The 24,046-nt window shown below is 38.6% G+C and overlaps 1 protein-coding gene across 2 annotated transcripts; it reads right to left on the bottom strand.

Annotated features, from left to right (window-relative positions):
* Positions 1–302: 302 nt before the first annotated feature.
* Positions 303–22,844, bottom strand: mroh1 (maestro heat-like repeat family member 1). Of its 2 annotated transcripts, none has more exons than XM_026293728.1 (45): positions 22,696–22,844; positions 22,049–22,129; positions 21,728–21,873; positions 20,358–20,489; positions 20,105–20,267; positions 19,496–19,594; positions 19,138–19,289; positions 18,405–18,545; positions 18,103–18,195; positions 16,563–16,641; positions 16,042–16,155; positions 15,718–15,791; positions 15,258–15,380; positions 14,885–14,992; positions 14,557–14,701; positions 14,324–14,364; positions 13,755–13,896; positions 13,542–13,594; positions 13,099–13,206; positions 12,691–12,810; positions 12,455–12,577; positions 12,180–12,326; positions 11,754–11,780; positions 10,496–10,618; positions 10,302–10,381; positions 9,824–9,965; positions 9,466–9,561; positions 9,123–9,227; positions 8,725–8,860; positions 8,253–8,365; positions 7,887–8,039; positions 7,699–7,755; positions 7,336–7,433; positions 7,005–7,170; positions 6,559–6,725; positions 6,295–6,432; positions 5,799–5,913; positions 4,727–4,873; positions 4,568–4,634; positions 4,236–4,357; positions 3,920–4,069; positions 3,656–3,790; positions 3,035–3,137; positions 2,757–2,822; positions 303–2,661 (listed from the first exon to the last, which is right to left on the bottom strand). In XM_026293728.1, the coding sequence occupies exons 2-45, from the start codon at positions 22,068–22,070 to the stop codon at positions 2,585–2,587; spliced, it is 4,908 nt and encodes a 1,635-aa protein (XP_026149513.1). In that variant the 5' UTR covers positions 22,071–22,129; positions 22,696–22,844; the 3' UTR covers positions 303–2,584. The 2 variants fall into 2 exon arrangements, with proteins under 2 accessions (XP_026149513.1, XP_026149512.1); XM_026293727.1 differs by having other exon boundaries at positions 22,587–22,844.
* Positions 22,845–24,046: the final 1,202 nt, after the last annotated feature.

Consider the following 24,046-nt stretch of genomic DNA (forward strand, 5'->3'; position numbering starts at 1 on the left):
ATTGTTATACCACTGTATTTGAACTATGTCTAATATAGTCTGTTGGTACATTAAGCCACATTGTCATTGAGATACACAGAGGGATACACGTTTTGTTACAGCTTGTTTGCTTGCATCTTTATTGTATGATCACTGCACTTTACTGCACCTGCATGGACACAGAAATTCAACCACACTGGATATTCAACTTTTGCCAGTGTGCTGTGCTATAGCCAGATACTTTAACCCTATTATTAAATAATGCACAATCATAAATCAACAGTAATAACAAAAAAGCCATAAAATAATTAACAGTCAACAGGTGTGTTTTAATGGATCTGTTTATTTGTTCATTTTAAATATGCTGATTGCCATCATCCACTCTCTCTTCTGGTCCAGTAACATATGAAAAGTGACATGCACGCATTCGCACTTTAACGTCTCATTCCCACATCACAGCACTTCAAATAGTAAAATCGTACTACTGTGACATACATAACATTCAACATGTATTTAAAAAAAAAAAAAAAAAAAAAATCAAGTAGATTCATGTCCCCATGTTTATCTCAAATCATTAATGGTATAACTTTTACAAAAACATTTAAAACAGTTACTTTTCACCATTCACCTGAAACCAAGCTATAGTGTTAGAAAGTGCAAGAAGCCACGCGTCCCTGTTTGCAGATCATCTAAGACAACAAATATAGGTCCAGGAGCCACCACGTACTTGATTTAATCCACAAAATATAAACAAAATATAAACCTACCTACAATGGACTTGGAGAAGCATTTGCCTTCCTGTTACATACAGTAAATGCTTTCTATAAGACTTATGAAGGAAATTAACTAAAGGTTGCGTGTCAGTTCTAAGAGCACAGGCTGCATGGCTGAATTTAAAAGTAGAACAGAGTACACATACATGTACATATACATAACCATATACTTTAATCCAAACTATATACTGCTTTTACACAATTTTCAATTGTACATTTTTGTGCCCAAGTAAATTCAAACTGGGAAACATAAGGATCACTTTGCTTCCTTCATCGTTGGCCTTTGAGTGAATTAATTTGGAGACAAAAGCTAAACTTAGACGTACAGTTTTCCCTACATAACACTCACACAAATGTTTATGTATAGAGGTCTGAAAACAGCAGTACCCTAAAACTTTTCAATCTCAGCAACTAAACAGAATAATGTCTCAACATGAAGTGCATTTGAAATCAAGAGAATATCAATGGCAGCATCTCAGTGTTGCTATTATAAAATATATAACATATGTATTGCTATTATAACATATGATGTCAATGAACATTTGGCACTAGAATGGCAACACTGGTCTCTAAGTAATGGTTTCATTTGGCTGGTTCATGAATTAATGTCAACTGATTGTGTGAATAAAAACTAAAAGGTCTCTTCATCAAAGAGTATGAATTGTTATTTGGCTGGTGTGTTTATGACGGAAGGTTTGGAAATGTTGTGGCAATTCATTTTTGCTCAGAGCATTATCTGGACACTTGTCTGTACTGTAAAGTGAAAGTGAATCACGAAGCATGTGCAGACTGATCATGGACAAAACACCTGTGTGAATTACCAAAGCTGCATTACAGCATTATAAAGAGATGATCATGTTCGTCACACAAGGTCCACTGTGGCCATTTAGCTGTAGAGGCGGCAGTGATTTAGAAACTCCTTCATTATAGGTTGAAAATGCAGGTGGGGCTTGGATACATATGTTTAAGGTATACTACTAACTAATCTGAACCACACTGGCTGGTTATCACTGGCTGAACTGACAAAGTCACAGACACTTTCCTTTATGTCTTCCAAACACCCAGACATTAAACAAATAAATGGATTGTGATCAAGGGCAGGAACAAATCTCAGAGCTGGCTGAAGGGCTCTGGGCTGATCAAAGTGTGGGTCTTTGGGCCATTAAAACCATCTCTAAAACAGAGACTCAAACTAAATCTAACACCCACTGACACTTTCACAAAATGCTGGTATGGCTGCTGTACATACACACACTCTGAACACCAGCCAGAGTCATGTTTATTACTATTATCATGTGCACATAATATTTGAAGAAACTATATTTATTCTAAAAAAACTCAAGTTCAATTGTGTTTTACCTCTGCATTAGAAACATTATGTATCTCTGGTACCGTTGCACTTGTAGAACGCACAACACTATAGACAACATGTAGCTGTAAAGATCAACATGGTCTTTGGTCACTCAAGAATTAATAATACCTTTCTGTGTCATAATCAAGTGTCAAAAGAAGCTAATAAAAGGTGGCAATGTCTATATATGTGCGTGTGTGAATTTGTATTATCAGTGTTTCTATTATTTGTAACATTGGTAAATGTGAGATTGGCTCCTGACTCTGAACTTGTTCCTGTTTTGGTCCCTGTTTTGGTTTTAAATAAGGTTACAGTTGCATTATTTGGATAATGTTATAATGAGTGAGTATCACCTTTTTGTAAACACAAAATTGTAAATACAATTCACTGTCTTAACTCACATTAAGTATTTTATGTAGCAGTGACCCACCACCTTGGGACTAAAGGAAACGTTGATATTTGTCCAGTGTGTGTGTGTGTGTTACTGGAAATGTCCCATGGCCTCAGCAGCCTTCACTCTTACCACAGGATCTGGATCTTGGAGCAGCATCACTAAGCCTGTGGATGAACACACACAACAATATCGTTAACCACACAAAACACACACAGTGAGTTTAATTTCTCAAGAAAATGAAGGCTGTGACTAACACCACCTTTAGTGATGGTACCCATGTTGAGGTGGGAAAAATGCTCTTCTGAAAGATTCCCCAGCAGAAACCCTGATAAACAAACAAAAACACACACATGCACACACACCTTATAATCAGATTCTATCATTTACAAATACACAGTTTCGGGAGAGATTCATTTGCATGTTGTGAGGTCTGTTAGAGCTGCCAGTGTGGTGCTGTAAGGCTGCATGGCTACACAGTAATCGTACAATAATGTTTAAAGACGTGAGGTTTACAATATTGTGGTGTTGCAGTCATACCTATAAACATGGCGGCTCCTGCTCTGACCTCAGGCCAGTTGCTCTTGAAAAACTGGATGACTGATATGTGGTAGAAGTTCAACATACCTGGGAAGTCCTGAATCTAAACCACAACACATACAGTCCAAATGAAATATAATATATTTCCCTCAAAGGGTAAGACAGTTGATTTTTCCACAAATTCCATACAAATGAAAAACAAGTGTACTCAGAGTTCTATCTGCTCAGATTAAGCTACAGTGACTGGCCCAACTGGTTTGTTAGGCAACTGAGAGTAAGGACCACTCAGCTGTTCAATTGCCATCAGTACATAATGTCACTAATCTCACAGAGATTCCGGTGTCACCAGTCACCAACATGTTCCTTTACCTGACTACAACCAACTAACTCCATGTAAAGCTACCTGGCTATTGTAGCCATCCTGCCCTGGGCTCTGGAATCACATCTAATTTTACAACAAATGATGCAGATAATGATGAAAAGAATTTTGCATTAAAAACAAAATGTACACTGATCAGAACAGCAACAAACTTCAAATCAAACTTATTTAATCAAACATGTCTTAACAAGGTGCACGTCTTCTTCACCTATGCAGTGATATGTCTTATGTTTGTGCCTCACCAGGTATTTGGTGAGGTCATTGATAAATTCTCCATAGTGCAGGCTCTTGTCATCGTGGAGGTGGTTCTGAAACATGCCTGTGATCTGCTCTGATCCCACCACAGGAGCACACACACGCATCGCATACTTACATGCCTAGACACACAAATGCAAGCAGGCAAAATCAAACTTCATGTACTATCAAAACAATATAGAAGTTTGCATTAAATCTCATATTCATCCAAAATAAAGACGGCTATGTCTTAGTGTGTGCAGATTTCCTACCTTGACCACCTGTGGGTTTGGGTCAACCAGGTGTAACAGCAGGCTGACAAGAACATTGTGGATCTGGTCTTTGAACACTGGCTCTCCTGAGCCAAACTTGGACAGGTTTCCCATTAGATAGATAGAAGCACAGCGGATTTCATCATTCTCCTGTACGAGAACACAGAAGATACTGTTTGTGTTATACATACACATATACATACAAAAGGTATAAAGGAAGAAGACACTGCTGGTGGAGAATATGGTGAGGACACAGGATATATATAGATATACTTTGAAATCATACAGCTTATTGAAAGATCAAAAAGAAACTCACACTTTCCAAAAATGGTTTAATCTTCATGAAGATATAGACGACGAGTAAGTGAACATTCTTCTTGTCCAGATAGAGCAGAACTTTAGACAGACCTGACATGGCCTCAAGAGTAATCAGCTTACCTGCAGGAACAGAAGGGGCCAGGAGTTTAAAACAAAGAGCAGCATTTCAACTGATGATGGCTGAACATGTGGTGTAATAAACATGATGAATGTGGTGAAATCGAGTGAAATCCATATTTTAGAAATCATAGCAATAAATCAGCTGAAGCAGACTAATTTGCTGTAACTGGTATTTTTCAGGCATAAGAAATCAATTCGCTGTCAGCCTACCTGGATCATCCTTCTCCTCCATGCCTGAACTCATGGCTGCCAGCAACTCCTTGGCATATTTATTCACCTGGTACAGGAGGGAAGCAAAACGGAGAAAGCTGTGATTGACCCAGCAGCTCCGGTATGTGTGCTGTGTGTATGTGCATGTGGGTGGTGTACCTTTTCAGGTGATCCCACGGCTATGTTACCAAGCCCCCGCACAGCCAACATGCGGACCGTGCAGCAGAGATCTGATATTCTCTCCATCATGTTGTTCATTAATACATCTATCAACATCAACTCTGTCACCACATGGTGGTTTAACAGCTGTATTCGGGAAATGGCAGAGAGATAAAGTACATTGTGTTATTCATGCTCTCCACCTGCTGGTCAATAAATGTTTTCATTATTCTTTATAATCGGATGGTATTTAGACATATTTTGCCCTAATTCCATATCCTTAAAGTGAGATTAAGAATCTGAGAAAGGTTATTAGTAAAAAAGGCTGGTAAGAGATGAAGACATTATTGATCATTTGACTCAGATCAATGAACCACTGGACTCCCACCTAACACAAAAAACTAAAAACACTATTTTCCGGGCTCTGAGTTGCACTAGAGTATTTTAGCAAAAATGACCTCGTTGAACAGAAAAAAAAAACAAAAAACATATTAGTCGCTTCAGTGTGTAAGTCATATTTCTATTATAGCATATGAGGAAAGTTGGCTAAGCATAACAACAAGCAGAAGTGCATTATGATATTCATTCATCTGTGTCAAGTAATGTTAAACAACTCCACCAACATCAGGGTGGGGGGACATGAAGCGGTGTCTCCTCCTCTCTCTCAGGTTTGTCTGAATGCTGACACTCACTCCAAACTTTGTTTCAGCTGCAGACTTTATTACCTGCACTCTGAAGTCTGCAGCGTAGCTGTTTCTTTTGGGTGGCATTTTCACTTGTGTAGTACTAGGAGTTATAGTTTAGCGTGAACATAAGAATACATGTTCAATACTTCTTCAGCGGCACAATATTATCTTCAGTTGAGGCAAGATTCCCATCTAATGCTAGTGACTACTCAAAAGAATGACTCTAAATTAACACATATAAGTTGCTATGCTATATAAGCTGCAGGACAAGCCAGAGCATTCAAAAAAAACAAAACACAAAACTTATTGTAAGAGCCATGTAGGAGTGGACTTATAGTCCCGAAAATATGGTAAACATACTGCTGGAGTAACTTATGGTTCATCACCTCAGAAAAGAAAGCAGTAACAGTGATTCTCTGACTCTCGTAAATGTTGTTCAGTGATGGACACAGACACTCCACGATAGCAGGCAACCTGGGACCAGCATGTTTGGCCATTGCCCTATAGACAAAACATAAAAATCCATTTTATTAGCTGTGAGAGAAAAAAAAACCCAAGGAAATATATCTTAATTCTTGATTAAAGATAAGTGCAAAAACCAAAGCATAAGGCTGGTGTTTGTTTTACTTTTTAGCATTAAGCATCTAACATATCTAACTTTTTTAAAAATGATTTTAACATTCTGTTGGACTTCCAATATATGCATTAAGCATCAAACAAGGACATTTAATTATAGTCACTTATTTCATTTGAATATTAATGAGCAATTTTGCACAACCTTCAAGCTATTTTTAACTATTTTACTGCAGCACACAGAATGTAACTGGTGTGCGTTTCCGACAATTGTGTCAAACTGCTGGCTTAACAAGAGTGTGTCTGTACCTTGCTAGTAGTGTAACTCCAGTAATGTGTGTATTTGGTTCTCTCATTGCATCCCAAGCATTATCCTCATCCAGTCTTTTCAGCACCTCATCTGCCTGGGCTCTTGCTAACAAGATTCTCAGTGCATCAGCTGCTACCCTGGAACAGAAAAAGATTATACCAAACCATATTGTCACACACATACACCCAAGATTAAACCCTCACACACTAGTGGTCCACGGGACCTAATCAACATTTGACTAGATATAAAAGGACGACACCCACCCTGCTACATGGACAGAGGCAGTGTGTTTAGTGTTGTCCTTGGGTGCTGAGAGTCCAACACTGGCTCCCAGTCTGACAGTGAGACAGGAGAAGAGCTGAGGAAACAGACTGATTGCCGGCTCCTGACTCTGACCATTTAACAACAGCTCTTTGAGACCACATGTCATCTGGGAAAAACAAAAACACATCTGTAACTACATGGCATCATCTACCTCTTTAACTTTGTTTAGTATTAAGGAAGAAAAAGGCTGTGTGGAACTTCAAAAGTTCAAAATGTAGAAAATGAACGATGATCGAAATTAAAACTACTAGAGCTACTACAGCACCTGATCAGAAGATAGAAAACTGAACACACTGTAAGTACATTTATGAGACATCTGTTTTTCACAATCTGCTTTATGGCATTAATTGTTTATTTCAGAGAGATGTGTGTGTTTGTAACTTACAGCCAGTGGATGATTGGTGGCCACCTTTATTGTCCCTCCCCTTATTATTGATTCCTTCTTGTCAACATAAGGTGCCATGATAGCCAGCTTCTCCATCACCATCTCTATGATCTGATTTGCTACAATAGGATCTGCTCCCAAGGCCATCCACATTTCACTGGTCCAGCTAGACAGAAAAACAAATAATGTTTAAGTGTCTCCCACTGAAAAAGAAGGTCTTTGTCCAATTTATGCAAACACAGAACCTGGGAATTTAACTATTGACTTCATTCAACAAAACATTTTGTGATGCTTATATAATCTAGTAGTTAATTTAATGTTGTATATATACCTGTCATATGGAAGTGGTTGGTTAACTAGTGTATTAATAACAGTCTGAAGATGCTGAGAAGCCAGAATTAGTACCGTCTGTCCCACTGCCACTCTCACCTAAACACAGACACAATGAAAAGGTAAGTAAAGCAGGTATTGGTAATAAAAAGGACAGATAATCATTAGGTACCAGTGAAAAAAAACACAGCAAGTAGGTATGATGGATTTACACAGTGAGATAATTATTAGTGCATTAGGTGAATGAAGTCTGAATGTTTTGGTTAATTAAATATAAGTAAAACAAACAAACAAACAAAAAAAACAAAGCAATTGAACAGTACATGCTAAATGTACATATTCTAATACTGATATCTGTTCTTACCTGATCCTCTGTGATGCTCTGCAGACGTGCATGGAGCACCTCTACCATCTCTGGGACCTAAAATACACACCATACAACACAGACGCAGAAACAATCAAACAAGAACTGCTTTCTTTCTGTAGTACAACCGGTGTGAATATATAATTATGGACTTCAATCATGGGTGTGTATTAGTGTGTGAGCTTCACCATCTCTTGCAGCCCCGCTCCTCTGTTCTTCAGCAGAGTATTTAGGATGACAGATGAAGCTCTGCAGCAGTTCGTCTGACTGTCGACCAGCCCTTCAAATAACATGAACACCAATGTCGTCAGCTGCTGCTGAGGCAAACGCTTACTCATCACCTGATACACACAGAAAAGGAAGCAGTTATTCCAGGTGTATTTATTACTGCGCCTGCTACCTTGAAACATTTACAATTCAGTAATATTAGCTGTATGAGCACAATAGCCTGACAGGGGTAAACAGTAAGACAGATAAAATTTCATAAAATGTTTTCTTTAGTGCAGTCTCATTTTACTACAGCTGAGTGCCTCCCTGAGTGGAACAAAGTGTACCTTGGTGAGGTCAGAGCATGTCTTGTAGAGAACTGAGTGGTCAGGGTTTTCAAGTCTGTCTTTTAGGAGCAACAAACCGTCCACCCCTTCATCCTTATAATCTAGAGAGAAACCTACACAGAAAAAGTCAACAACTTAAAAAAAAAAAAATGCAATTAAAAAAAAAAGAAGTTTTTATCAGAATAATCCTTCTGTAGTATGTAGTACTACAGACGTACATAGTTAAACATTGACTCGCTATGTTCTAAGTACTTATTTAAATAATTCAAAATATGATGAATAATGATTCATCATAGTTTGTGGATACACTATGCCACCCCCTGCGCTCTACAGCGTATATCACAAGGCATATATCACACTCAGCACTGTCATAACACTTCATAACACTGCAGCAAATGTTCTCCAATGAAATTCCACTTTCTCCAGCAAAAAAAAAAAAACTGACATAGGTCAGTTCTCCATGTGTCTGCACCTTCATATCGTAGCTGTATATAAAGCAGTGAGTAGATAGAGTCGATGGCAGTAGTTCGTATAGTCAGGTTAGGGTCAGAACATCGTGGAGACAGTCGACCCAGCAAAGCTCCAAGGTTGTGGAAAGATACCATGTTCTAGGCGAAAATGAACACAGGAAAGATAAAGACATAGATTGTCAATTTTACCATCAAACACAGACAAAACACCTCAGCACTGCAGTGATCATTCAGAGACCTCTGATTGCTTATAAAAATGAATATACCTATTACTTTGGATGACATGGGTTTAAATGAACTGTAGGAATTGCACATATGTGTTCATCCAGGCCATTATAAAAACTATCATCCGTGATGTGTCACAAATCAAACCACAACACAAACAGGTAAAAATGCAAACCTTAACAGTTAAGTTGTCCAGGTAGGTAGAAAGTATGTGAGCTGTCGCTGTGATGGCTCTCTCTCTCTCGTGATCCTGTGCAGAGCTCAACCATGACTCAATGTGCTGCAGAGGACAATAACACACTGCAAGTCAGATAACATACGGATACTGTACAATAGCCACAATAACTTCTTCATACTCTCTGTGGAAAATAATGTAACCAAAACAATTCAACCTGGAGACCAAGCAAAAGGAAAATGTTATTCCTCAGAAAGAAAAAAGCAGTATAATGAAATACAATTGTCAGTGTCATTAAATAGAACTGGACAGAAGTTGACTAGGTTACTACACCTGCCCTCACCTTGAAGACAGTCTGCAGGCCATCAGGTGTGGGATCCTTGGCCAGTACACTCTGCAGCAGCTCCTGCAGTGCAGCCAGCGTGTCTTTGTACAGTGTCTGTACAGATTTACCAGCCCATGTTAGTTTGACAAAAGTGTGTGGAATTGGTCAGATGTTTTATGCATACATGAGACTGAGAAACACTGTCTGCTCAAGAAGGACAAATAGTAGTGACCTGCACTTGAAGCAATGAAGTACAAAACATTCTGCTGGTCAGCACATGGTCCAAACACTGTTTATAAGGTTAGTGATTAGGTAAGTGTAAAGAATGCACAGCATATGAGCGCATGTAATGTGTGTGCATCTCGATTTACTCCACCTTTCTCTGCTTAGGGTCTAATATCTCCTCTTCTTTAGTTTTCTCTGGTGTGTGTGTGTCAGGGGGCAAAGAGAACACGCTGTTCACACACACTTTTAGCAAGTCAAAGGTTTCATTCTCACTCAGCACAGGATCCAATGGACTGAAGCACTAAAGGTCAAAGATAAAACACTCAGGTGGAAGAATTGAGATCCAACAAACTGTTTTGATGATTGTGCCTTAAGAATCCTTTAAATTTTAAGGAATTTCAGGGTTTCGTTATATGGTATATATCTATTCCTGTAGTTTTAAATTGCAATTCTTTATTTATTATTATTATGCTTTGGTTATAGAAAATCACAGTGAACTTTAATATTATAAAACGCAACGCAACACATTGAAAGAAAATGGTGGCTGTTAACCATCAATGAGAAAAAAAAAAAAATCATGTACGCTATTACACTGACGAGTCCAACTGTGTTATTTAAATGAAGGATACATTAGGTTGGCGCAGGTGCTCATCACAAGATGGCGTACTGGAGTCCTTAATGAATCAGCTGGCTCTGCCTTGATGAAATCCTGACCGGGGCAGATATAACGGCAGTCAGAGAAATTATAAAATGACTGTTGTTGCAATTGTGGCTTTATAAATTATTTTGAAAGGGCTGTCCCTTAATTTGTCTTCATACTGACCAGCATAACAGTAATGAGCTCCTGTTTGCGAGAGAAGATGTAGCCTTGTTTCTTCACACACTCACTGATGGCTCTGGCTACAAGGCCAACACTCTGGATCAAACTCAGTTTCATAGTCAGGTCCTTGGGTAGAATAATACACACAAGCACATGTGGACAAAATACATATAAACAACACAGATACACAACAAAAATGAACAGTTAGACATACAGAGATTAAGGTCAAGAGGAAATGCAACATTAATGTGAAGAAAACTGGATAATTGCAATATCCAAACTGTCTGGAATGCAAACAACAAGGCAAACTGCAGCCTCCATTAGCAGATGTAGCTTTACGAATAGTTAAGCAGAAGCAATCCAAAATCATTTCACCAATCAAAGATCAATCAACCAACCCACTCAGTCCATGAATAATTTCAATCAATCCATCAGCAATGTTGTAGATTGATCCTCCATAACTATGAATGGAGTCTGAAATCAGAGTTTTGTGATTAGAAGAGATTAATTCAACACTGAACCACCTGCAGAGTCTGGTCTAAGAGGTGACAGAATAGCTTGAGGCCTAGAGACATGAAGAGCTGTTAGGATTAGAAATGACAAAAGCCCTGTCATACAGAGTGTGGGTCATTGTTTAAAGAACAATTCACCATGAAGTAACCAAAGGAAAAAAAAAAAAAGAATCTTATCACAGAAAAATCGAGATTAGTAGGTTGTAACTGAGATGAGACATTCAGGAGACATTTTGAAAAGTCTGCAGTATATGTGAGTTCAGTAGGAGCTAGAGGAAAACAATGAGGCTTTTGTAGATTCCCAGTGGCTTTCAAACTTACTGCGCAGTAATCATGTCACAGGTTTCAAATTAATAACCCACTAATATGAAACCAGTGACAAGGTTACCAGGCAGTAGCAGAAAACAGTGAAAATAGCCTGTGAAAACTAGTTTGATGCAGTGATTTAAGGGAACCTGCAACATTTGTAGTTTTCTCTGTTTTGGTCTCAATATTGTTCCCAACTGATCAATTCCTGCACAACAGTGATTGAGTACTATAGATTAATTTTAATGATGGGTCATTTAGGATCTAAAATCTTGTTCTAAAGAATAGCAACAGCAAAAATATTTTATTTACAATATTATCACAAATAAGCAGAACAGAGAGAAAGATTCAAAAGGACAGTAAGATGAAACACAGGGAACGGGAAATAGTAACTAGCAGGCTAAAAGCACAGAAAAGCAGCCTTTGTGTTCCTGTGACGATACCTTTGTCTCTACTTTTATCCCCAGAACCTGTATGAAATATAAGCAACAACATCATGAGCTCATACACAAATATTGCCATTACCTGCAAGTTTGACTTGTTATATCTGTTGATAACTCAGTGCCAAATGTTTCACAGGATCATACACTCTGTAATCCCTTCCCAAAAATCCCGAAATATTTAAAATGTGATTCCTGCTTTCAGTAGGACATTATACCACTGTGGGGATCCTTCTTATCTGCTATATTAGCACTTTAATTATCCAAATTAATCTGGTAAATTTTGCAGTAAATTTATTTTCACTTCCAAGATAAAACAGTATCTCATATAATGGAGTTGTACAGCCTGAACTGAAACCGTAACTCTAGAACAACAACAACAAAGCTGCCTGTTTAATCCCTGCCATGTTATCTTAGTTTTTACATTACCTTAGTATTAAAGTGTTTGCTGATGCAGCCAAGGATGTCTTGATCAATGCGGTTCAGTATCTTTTCTGGAGGTGCATTCAGAGCCACTTGACCATAACACAGGATTAAAGTGCTCTTCACCTTCTCTACCTCAACATCATTACGTTCCTGAAGAAAGGAAGGGATGAGAGATAGAGAAAGCTCAGACTGAAGCTCTTTTTGACATTATCAGCAAGACAAAGAACCATGCACCATGTATAATTTTCATTTGAAATGTTCATGATAGTTCTTTGTACTTTTAGCAGGTTGAAGATGCTTGGTGACTTCTTGAAGGCATCTGATTTGCCAAACTCATCTAGTTTGGCTAGAGTTCCTTCTAAGTGGCTGTGGGCACACAGACCGACGCCCATCGCAACTCCCTGCAAAATACACGACAGGTTAGACAAAAGCCTCATACCAGTAAATGAGAGACATCTTCTGTCTTTTTCAAAACCTCAGCACCATTAACGCCTCTATTTCAAACAGACTGTACCTCTCTTTCAACAGGATCATTGTGTCGTGCAGTGAGAAGGATTTCCTGCAGTTGTTTTTTAACCAGGTCCTTATTGAAACACTGCTGGAGTGTCACTCCTATGCACCGATATAGAAAACTCTGGAGAGGGGAAAAATTAAAAATATATTCTTGACATGTCAATATTTCTAAAATGACTATACTATAAAATATGACAACCACTATATTTTGCTGTAACATTTAAAGGCTCCAGCCTTCACTGTTTGATGATGGTGGGTGTACACATTATGGTGGTCAGGCTATGATGGGCTGTTGCTGTTTGATGAGGTCACGACCCCCACAGGATGACAACGGCTGTTCAGGACTTATTGGCTTGCTATCAGCCCTGTCTTGATTTATGGTGGAAATAAAGCTGCTGAAAGCACTTACCTTCTCCTCTACTGCGTTGTTATATGTGGAGAGATATTTTGTTGCCTCAGCTGTCAACTGACACACCCACTTGTCATCATTAATAGTAGACAGGGTTTTAGACAAGAGCTGGAAACAATTTTAATCATGTTTAGAATAACACAACTAAATCCAGTCAAATTAAAACATTTGATATCAAACCCGAGATAATTTCTGTATGAAAAGGGGTTTCTGTAATAGTCCACATCTATATAAACAGTGTAAAAATGGTAATGAACACTAGTCAGTCTACTGCCACAGACTATGGGCAATTAATGCAAAATAAATTATGGATTAGTTATATCTGGAAGAAAAAAATAAAATTCATCCGTTTCTATTATTGCTAAATTTTGCTTTGTTCACATGTAAAACACCGATACTTTAAGACTTTGAGATGAATATTATTCTGACACAGAAAAGCATACCTTAAGCAACTTTTCCTCCCACTGCTTCTTATCCAGGGTCCCTGGTGTTGACTCTGGAAACAACAACAGCACACCATCAGACTAATCTACATATAAAACTAATCTACTATATGCTGTAATGAAGTAGAGCAGACATAAACATGCCAGTAAGTAGAGACAGCACTATTGCTATGCAGATGTGCTGAACTTGTAGAAAAGATGACCTCTCCATACCCTCTAATATGGACAGCAGAGGAGGTATCTCTTCCTCCCAGACAACCCCTGTATTGGGGTGAATGTTAACACTGAGGACCTGAAGCAGGGAGAGGGATGGGGGTCCATGTTCTCTGCTATTGAATGGGAATGCTGTATTCACCTGGGACACACCAACGCAAACACATTCTTACATAGACATTCTTTTATATACAGGTAACTATAGATAACACATTGAAATTTAAAGACAGTACATTAGAAGACATTTGCAACGATAAATTATTCTTTTATCTCACCAAAAAGTTCATTAGGATTATCAATGCTTTACAAGAAAGAATCAGGCTGTGCTAAAAATATAAAAAATAAAATGAGGCTTGACAGCTGATTTGGATCATTAGGTATGATGCGTAATTAGTCTAAACCAGGACTTTCTCTGAATTAGTTACATATAATAATCTGCTGTTCCAGTCTCTGAAACTGGATGTTTAGTAAACCTTTATACTAAACCCCTACAGTATTTAAACATGTGAGCTTTGGAGGTTGTCTTTGGCTTCAGACACCACTGTCATGTGCTATATGTTTGTACTTACCAGCAGCCTGATCATTAGTGTTTGTGGAGAGGGCAGATTGACTGGAGGAAAGAGGATAGACATGTTTACATCAAAATAGGTTGCAAAAAACAGGACTAATGTTTAAATTTTATTTTTTAAAGCTGCCATTTTGCTAATTACACCTTCTGTTCATGACCAATGTACATCTAACAGGCATCACACACAACTGATAATTTCCACATAGTACCTGCTGAGTAAAAATGCCCCCATACCTTCCTGTGTAAAGTCTATGTTGAAGCTAGGGTCCTGGTTAGCTTTCTTTTTGCTACCTAGCACCATCAGATTCTTACACAGAGGAGTGGTTGCATTGCTGTACTGTGGAAGGGTCAGATAGTACAGCAGCTTGGGCCAGAGGACCTACAAAACAACAAAACACATGCATTAAATTTCAGAACAATGGGTTAATCTCTCTAACACATACAATAGACAGCCAGTACTATTAAGTGACAAATTGCAGCATTATCAATAGTTAACTTAGTGGGAACAGATGCAGATTAGATAAGTAAATCACACTGAGAGACGGGAATATACTGTACGTACATCAGCTAGCCGTCCAACAGTGGTCGTTAGAAGATGAAGAGTGCTGTCACACATTGTCCTTAGTGACTCGTTAGTCACCTCCTCTGGATCAATGGGTCTCTGGCCTTGCTGGAGACAGAGATACATGCGCAGATTAAAATACATATTTAATTTCCCTCTGCAAAAGCAGAAATGTTGGATTTTGAAGGTTGAACACTTTCAAAAAAAAGGGAGACTTCAACTTCTAATCTCTAATTCAACTCATCTTCTGCTAATCTCCCTATGCAACACACATACTAAAATATCATACATTAATTCAATTATTATGAGAAATTTTTTTTTTTAAACCTTACAAAAATCATAAAGAAATAAACCCAAAGAAGTTAGAAGTTACCTGGTATGTGTCAGGTAAGGCGCAGTGTTGAACTATGAACTGAACCAGTAGCTCCCCTCCCTCTAACTCCAGGTAGCCATGATGAGCCATTGCGCTGATAACCTGGATCACACGCTTCTTGACCTGGGAGAGTCAGACACAGTGTGAGCTTTAACTATGTCTTGAGAACGTCAACAACAAGTTTCTTCAGGAAAACTACTGTTAAAAATGAGACGCAAACAGTTTTGTCGTGACAAAGATTTTAACGTGTTAAAATCAAAATCAAATCTCTTTGTCACACATCATGTACACAAGTGTAACAATGGTGAAATTCACACAAGACTCTCTGCCATGGCAGTACAAGCAGCAAAGTGTGAAAAATCAACAATGTACATAAATAACAATATACACATTTTACAATACACACTAGACAATTTGTACACGTTATGTACACAATACACATTATACACATACGTGTTACCTTGTTGCTGTGGTCGGCCATTGGCTGTCTGATGCTGGCCAGAATCAGCAGCTTTTTATTCTCCATCGTGGAAGCTGCAACACACACACACAAAGACATGAATATAAATAACCATATAACAAAAGATAAACATGAATAAAGGAGGATTATGTAGCCCACATGACTCGTCTAAATGAATACTTTCAGTATATCAGTTCACACTTAAGTGCTTATTTTTAACTGTTCTTTATATGACAAATCAATCATATACGTGTCTGGACTAAGAGATAAGATGAACTGGGGGGTGTGTATGTTTGGCTTGTGTCTTGGATTGTATTTCCTCACTGGCAGAGTTGATGAGGTGACGAAGCACAGCCAGAGAGCCCATCCTGCTCCGCTCATTACTGTTTTCCAACTTCTGAAGAACAAACACAACCAACCGGTCTGGGAAGGAGTTAGCTAGAGGGAGAGGAGTGGCAGGAGGAAAAAGGAAATTTATGTTAAATGCATATATTGTCACAAAAATGCAAAAACAAGCACAAACACAGAAAAGAGACAAAAAAAAAAAAAAAAAACGAGCATGTGAGAGAGAAGAACACTTGACACACATAATATGATTATCTTGTGTTGGACAGCGAGTCTGGCACTAAATGGATAATCTCATTACTGTTCTTGAGACCACATAGAACTAAAACAGACAGAAAGGTCTAACACTGTTGGCCGTGGCAATACACTTTACTTGGTCTGCAAAGACTTAATATAACAGCCTTAAAAATCTGCAAAATTTAAAGTAGGGGCAACAAATGTCCACAACTAACACATAGAAATACTAATGAACACAACCAGACAGTGAAGAGCTTTAGTACCTAGCAAACTGAAGCAGCGCAGGACCTCGTTGTGGTTCTTGACAGTATGAGGGTAACTGTAATCAACAGGGGCACAGACCTGGGAGCCAGAGGAAATATTGAACTCTTCTATATCACAGACATATAAACTTGTGTACGATTCATCACTGGTATAAGCCATACAGTATGCGACCTTATCCACAAAACAGTAAAAGTAATACTGAGGAAAACACTAGTATTAGTGTTAATGACAGTGTGAAGTGACATTTTTTTTATGCTTGTCCAAAGAAGTGGCTAAACACATATATATGGTGTTTTTATAAAATCAGGTCACAAATGAGGAGTTACAAGCACGACCAGAATCCTCAACTTGGGGTACATGAAGTGGAAAAAAGATCTGAGAATCTGTGAAGAACCACGTTTTTGAAACCTCTGTTTTATATTTCTGGGAACAATTTGTGTTCTCAAGCAGTTTATTTGGACCTAATGAATGTAACTAAAGTTTACAAATACTGTTTTCAAATGTCAAGAAAGATTTAAATAAAAATGACAAGTCACTCCTGGAACAGGTATTGTGCTGGTACTGTAGTATTCTGGTCAAACGCAGTCAGATCATAAACATAAATCAATGGCAGAGTCATTGTGGTAAAATGTTGCAACAGTCAAGTGATTAGGCGAATTGTCAGCTGAGTCACAAGGCTATGGAAATATCTGACTATAGCCACTCTCAGCGAGACATCTGAAAGTAAGCTGGGTGAATGTAAGACCAAAATTAGTAAGCTAGTCTGCCCAGCATTTAGCCAAAAAGTTGTGATTTCAAGATGCTGTGTCACTAAATATGGTATGACAGCAACCTTGTGTTGTAATACAAATTGCTACATACAGTGAAGGGAACCAGAAACTCTCAGCACTTAGATCAGACAGACCAGGTACAGCTAATATCATTTAGTAGTGTTGGGAAGTCTGTTTGCATTTGGCTCAAGGTGTATTACTAGGAGTGTCTAATTTACCCCAGTCAAAGTTAAAAAGTAGTTAAAAAACAAAATGTGACCTTTTCTGATGATGTTACTTACTGAATGCTGAAAACTGATTTACTGCAATGAAAAAAAACTATGGACTTCAAATGTCAGGGATACAGAATTTCTTGAGTTGAATGTTATTGGCCAACATTTATATGATTCAGCTTGTTTCAACACTTCACCTTCAGAGAAGATGATACTGTTGCATTTTTGTCTTTTTCAAGTTTGCATTATTTTCAACTCTGGATTTTCATAATGCTGATCAAAGAAATAATTAAAACACGGAGATCTGCCCTTTTACTTGCTCATTTATGAACTATTTCCCAAAATACTGCACATTATGAATTAGATGTTCAACAGTTATGTATAAATGTGCTAAAAGTCTGGTCAACAATAGCACTTTCAAATGTGTAACTACAATATAACTATGGGAAAATCTATACAAACATGTTTTTATGTGTTTTATGTGTGTCACGCATCAATCAGCTGATGGTAAAGCTGCAGTATTTATTTTAGTATGTATTTACTTTAGTGGTGTGTACCTGTTGATGTAGCACCAAGAGTAGACTGTCCAGTTGTGTCTCCAACACCCTGCTGCCCATGTTGACAGAAGCATCAAGCACTTGACAAAGACTCTGAAAGGAGGCAAAAAAGAGCACTCCATGTTTGACTTCTACAAGACATAATGCAACCTAATAGCTTATTGTATGATATCAAAGCTTAAACAATAGAGTTTTAGCATTAAAATCCAGGAAGACTGAAGTTTGGTGATGGTGTAACTATTGTTAAAATACAAGATAAATGTTACAAAATCCACAAGTAACACATTGCAGCACAAACTCACCTTGCTAATGACATAGTGCTCAGTGTTTTTCTTGTACAAGGAGAGGATAGTGGGAATGAGTTTGGGAATTTGATCCTCCAGTTTATCACTGGCCATCAGATGGCACATAGAGCCCACTGCCTCAGCCACTGTTAGCCTCAACTAGAGTGCACAAATACACAAAAACAGGATGTCATGTGGCAAACATGAGATTAGGTGACAGACTTTCTAATTTGTAGGTTTGCATAGATAGGGAGGAAGTTAAAAAGTGGAACACAAGTTTGAACTTCTTGTTTGCATATTCATTGGCCTTTTGAAATAATCTGTGAGAGTTGTTTCAGTGGTCCACAATTAACTCTGATAGAGATCCTGCCTTTAGGAAGGCATAAATAATACTGAATAGTTAGTATGACCTCAATATAAACATGAAGGATAAACTTGATCGCTACTATGAGATTAGGATCCCACAGAAAATATACTTTATCTAGTGGTTAACATGTTTCACTAGATATGGAAACCAAATACAACAGCAGAAAAATGTTCTTACTCTGGACTTTCATTAAGATGTTATAATTCTGCTTAATATGAGATTCATGAACATCAATGTGCCTTAATTTCACATTTAAAGCCATGGATTGTATAATTTCCTGATGACCCTCTCATAATAGCCAGTTGTTCTAAGGATGGCCAGGCCAATGTGCAAGACAGTGGGAGGGACATTACAACATCAAGAGAATGACCTTTGTGGCCTTACCTTAGACTCCCTGCTTTGTAACCAATTATTGAAGAGGATTTCGTAAGCAGCATAGATTTCACTGGAGAATGTGTCTTTCCTGACTGTGGGATCTGGAGCTTTGTCCAGGTTGGCCAGGTAATCCAAAATGCTATCGCTGAAATGACACAGGGCTGGAGGGAGAAACAACAACAAAACAAAGGGGCATGGGAATGTAGGGAGGAAAAAAAAAAAAAAAAAAAAGAGCGTGATGACAGAAGGGTAAGATAAGGTAAAGTGAGGACTGCATAATTTTAATAAATTAATAGCCAGATTAATTATTTCAGTTCTGTCTTTTATTTCAGCAATTATGACAAAAAGCATGATGGAGGGTTCTTACCAGAAGCGAAGACCCACTTCATGCTGTCCTGTTTGGCCATGCTCAGCATGGGCAACATGGTGCCCAGAATGGCATTTAAGAAGGGGACCATGCCATAAACTACAGAATAAGGAGAAGGGCGCAGCATTAATGGCACAATACTATTGACCACTTTATGTGTGAGTAAGGGAGAAGTGGAGTGTTTGCCTTTTTGGCTCTGATAAGATCATTGGTGAGTAAGAAAGAATGGACAAAAGTTAAAAGAAAAGCATGGGGAAAATTTTAGTAATCAATTTAATTACAATTACAAATTCATAAACAAGAAATTACCAAACAATCCCTAAAAATATTATGCACCAAAAGACAAATAATCTTATACATCTCTGTAATGCCCATTAATTTACAGTTACAACTACTTAGTTTGTACTCTAACATTTTTCACTATGCAGCAGCAATACACAATCAACTGTAGCTAATTAGATTAGACTGTGTGTGAGAGTGAGAGAGTGAGAGAGAGAGAGAGAGAGAGAGAGAGAGAGAGAGAGAGAGAGAGAGAGAGAGAGAGAGAGAGAGATTTCGTTTGAACAACATGGGATTTCTCTGTGTTTGTGTGTGTAAATATTTTCCCACCATTGGAATCAGAGAGGCTGGCGAGTGTTTGGACCACATAGATGTGAGGCAGGACCCCTGGCTGAAACTTGCCCAGTATCTCCTCCATTATGTCATTAATGTGTCTGTTACCCACAGCAACCAAGATATTACTGGCTGCTTGCTGCCAATCAGGGATGACCTCCTGCGTAAACCAGATAGACAAAACAATAAGGATCAATAATCCACCTTGTGCAAGAAAAAAAAAATGAATAATTTACCTGTCATATTTTACCTTTGATCGTGTCATCTCGTCTGAGGCCAGTGAGATGATGTTCTTTATCCTGGGGGAACCAATCGCCTCGACCCTGCAGCCAACAATCAGCTCAATAGTCCGAAGAATCACAACTCTGTGGCTCACCACCAGCTAGAGGAGGAGGAGAGTGGAAGGAGGAGAAAAATGAGCAAAAGAAGAGAGAACATGAGAAGGATGACAACAGAAGCACATACACAAAGAGCACATTTAAACTTTAAACATTTAAAACAGGATGACAAAACAAAACAGAAAACCTCTGTGATGATATAGCATTTATTCATCTCTTATCTCAAAAAGCACCAAATCAAGTGTAGATATGCCAAACTTTAGTATTTGGCTTTTGCTTACTGTTATCGGATATAAAGGAATTTATAATGGAGAACATTAAACAGTATCTCAATAGAAAAATCTTACTGTATATACTATGTCACGTCACTGATGTTTCCCAAGACATTTTATCAAAGTAATGATGCCATCATCTGATAATCTTAAATCCAACTGCTGTGACAGCATAAAAAAGTTGCAGCATCATAGACAGACAAAAGCCGACTCAGACCTTTGTGGTGAAATGTAGAAATAAACATAAAGAAACAATGAACAGGCAAAAAAAAAACAAAAAAAACAAAACAGGATCTAAGTGAAATTTTTCCTTAAAAATTCCATTTTTATGTTTTGTAGGTGGACAGATTTTAATGAATCCTGGAGGTGTGGCATGTCAGATACTGTAATTTAAGGCTGGGTGATGTGTCCTTCTTTATATCACAGCTGTAACAAAGATTTTCAAGAAAATAAACATTCAGATTAAATAACAAAAGAATCTCTTTGTTTGGCCTTAGCAGCTCACCAGAGCTGAAACTTGCAGTTCACTGGTAACAAATATGGTCAACTATTTTGCTAATATTCTAATTAATAATTCACGTTGGCAGTAACATTTCGTTGCCAATTAACGTTGGCAGTAAAGTTTCAGCTCCTCATTTTGAAAATGTGTCACAGACTCTCTGTGAAAGAAATGGCTTTTACAATGTTTACAATGTCTTGTACACGCAAAAGTGCCAATTTATGTCTGCTTCAATCTTGTTTAATGTTGGTCTAAAATGATCAAATTATCCACATATCAGAAATCAAAATGACAGAGAACGTCCCCGGCTGTTTTCTTTCTGATTATGTGATCACACAGTGTACTCTCAGCCACAGAGCACTGTATATCTGACGTCTGTTATTTGCTTTCTTCCTTGTAATGTGGAGCAGGAATGCTGATAAGAAAAGCAGCTTCAGGTTACAAGTGTGTTTTAATAGATAGTCCTGACCTGAGCCTGACACTCAAACAGAGGTGTATTCTGTACGTCTACCTTTGGATGTTTCAGGAGGTAGTCCTGACACATGGCTAACACTCGGTCTGGCTGTTGCTTCCCCAGGGTTAACATGGACTTTCTGACCTGCTCCTGGACCTCAGGGTCTTTATCGTTGGCTGCATCTAGTAGAGCCAGGGTCACCTCTAGAGCCAAAACACAACAGAGTGGAGGCCAATTTAAGGAGATTAAAGAGTAAAAATGCACCTAACACCAATGGCAGCACATGAGCAGCAAAGCTCCTGGCACAGAGCACATGATATGATGTCGCCAAACAGAGGCAGACATGAAAACTAATTGCCAGAGAAGACAAGATCTCACGTTCCACATTTGTCTCGTCCATGGTGGGGAGCACGAGGGGCTGGATTCCTGAAGCCGGTGGCTGAGGATGGAGCCTCTCTCCTACGGGACAGATCATAGAGAAGAAAAAGAGCAAACAATCAATGTTTTGTATTGTTCTTTAGAAGGCCCCATTTGTATTGTCACTCATTATTTTTAACTTGACTGCCTTTAGACACTTAACACAAGTGGGCTGATATGTGCATTTAAACACGTGACTCCCAGGTGAGGGTGAGTTACACTGACTTCTGTGACACCTTCACTGAAAATACTGAGACATCACTGCCATTATAGTTATGGACACTTTGTTGTCTTCAGTCAAGGCTTTGAGACATGTCAACCCACAGGACAATGTTAGCTGCTGTATTAACACTGTCAACACTAAAAGGGACTCTGAGCCTACACAGTAACTTAAAAAGGAAAATAAAAACCACAACAGAGATAAGCACACCTCACAGTATTTGCACAGTAAACTCTGTATTATCTGCAGCCAGTGTCAGAGCTTAACCTCCACCTTTACCTGTGTGGGTGATGATGCAGCTACAGCGAGCTAACCTGAGCTAACACATTAGCATGCTAACCTAGCAGCAACTGCTGCTACGGAAGAACCGCTAGTAAAACACACGCGCCTGTTAAAATAGATCCCAGGCCACCCTCCTGCACCCTCTCGGGACCCCTGTGTTTCTAGTCTCTACTTCTGGTCGACCCTCCGGTCAGGCTCCCTGTCAGCTTCGCAGCGGTCGAGTCTGTAAGGTGTAAACACGCCCGGTCATGTGCCTTTGATCAGCAGGAAGGCGTCCGGCAGGGGGCGTGTCCCCGAGTCACCGCCACAGATCTGAGACACGTAGAGCTGCTATTCCATGGAGTTGCTACTACATAGAGCTGCTATTCCGTAGAGCTGCTGCGACATAGAGCTGCTATTCCGTAGAGCTGCTACTACATAGAGCTGCTATTCCGTAGAGCTGCTGCGACATAGAGCTGCTATTCCGTAGAGCTGCTACTACATAGAGCTGCTATTCCGTAGAGCTGCTGCTACATAGAGCTGCTACTCCGTAGATCTGCTACTACATAGAGCTGCTATTCCGTAGAGCTGCTACTACATAGAGCTGCTGTTCCGTAGAGCTGCTGCTACATAGAGCTGCTACTCCGTAGATCTGCTACTACATAGAGCTGCTATTCCGTAGAGCTGCTACTACATAGAGCTGCTATTCCATAGAGCTGCTATTCCATAATGCCACATAGGAAATCTGCTGTAGTACTGCATTGCACTAGTATATGATGACTAAACTCAACCATATAATCAAATCAATATGTCTTGTGTTATATGTGTATATATTCTGAAATGTATAGAAATTAATATAGAGTCGTATCTCTTAAATTGAAATAAAAACAGCACTTGCCATCAATATTTCACATGACTCTACTGTTCCCTCTATATTTGCATTATAATTTATGCACACATACAAACGACTGGTCAAACTTTTTGTTGTCTGTCTTTAACTGATGTGAATATCTGTGATGGGATTGCAATATAATATAGTATATTATAATATATCTATCTATGCAGACCCATAATAATAATGCAGTGTTAAGAGTGCGACAGAAATAGTGCAACAGAAAGAAGAACCATAAATCAGGCCAGTCTTTACAGCGCAAATCAACATGACACAGTTTTGGTTCATGTGTTTGTCCCCACAATTATACATAATGCTCTAGTGCTTAAACAATAAAAGCCTTAACCAAAAAGCCCATGGTAAGACAGGCTTCACAAATCCTTTAAATCTACTGGAAAGTTTCTTATAGAACTTTATTATTGACTTTATCTCATGAGGTCCCTAAGTGACGTCTACTGAACATCCTGGTGCAGCCATGTGACAATGTGTGAATTTGTGTGCCCATAACATAATTTTAAAAATTCTGTGACGTATGTGTTGCATTAGGTACTTGTGGGTTAAGCATCTGTACCTCTGTAACAAAGCT

This window comes from Mastacembelus armatus, chromosome 16, assembly GCF_900324485.2.
Source record: "Mastacembelus armatus chromosome 16, fMasArm1.2, whole genome shotgun sequence".
In the NCBI taxonomy this organism is placed as follows: domain Eukaryota; kingdom Metazoa; phylum Chordata; class Actinopteri; order Synbranchiformes; family Mastacembelidae; genus Mastacembelus; species Mastacembelus armatus.

Coding starts and splice junctions, on each gene's coding strand:
- mroh1 (XM_026293728.1), bottom strand. CDS start 22,070: ATGGACGAGACAAATGTGGAAC. Junction 4,874..5,798: donor TTACTGCTTTCTTTTCTGAG/GTGATGAACCAT, acceptor TCCCGAATACAG/CTGTTAAACCACCATGTGGT. Junction 4,070..4,235: donor TTAAACCATTTTTGGAAAGT/GTGAGTTTCTTT, acceptor GTTCTCGTACAG/GAGAATGATGAAATCCGCTG.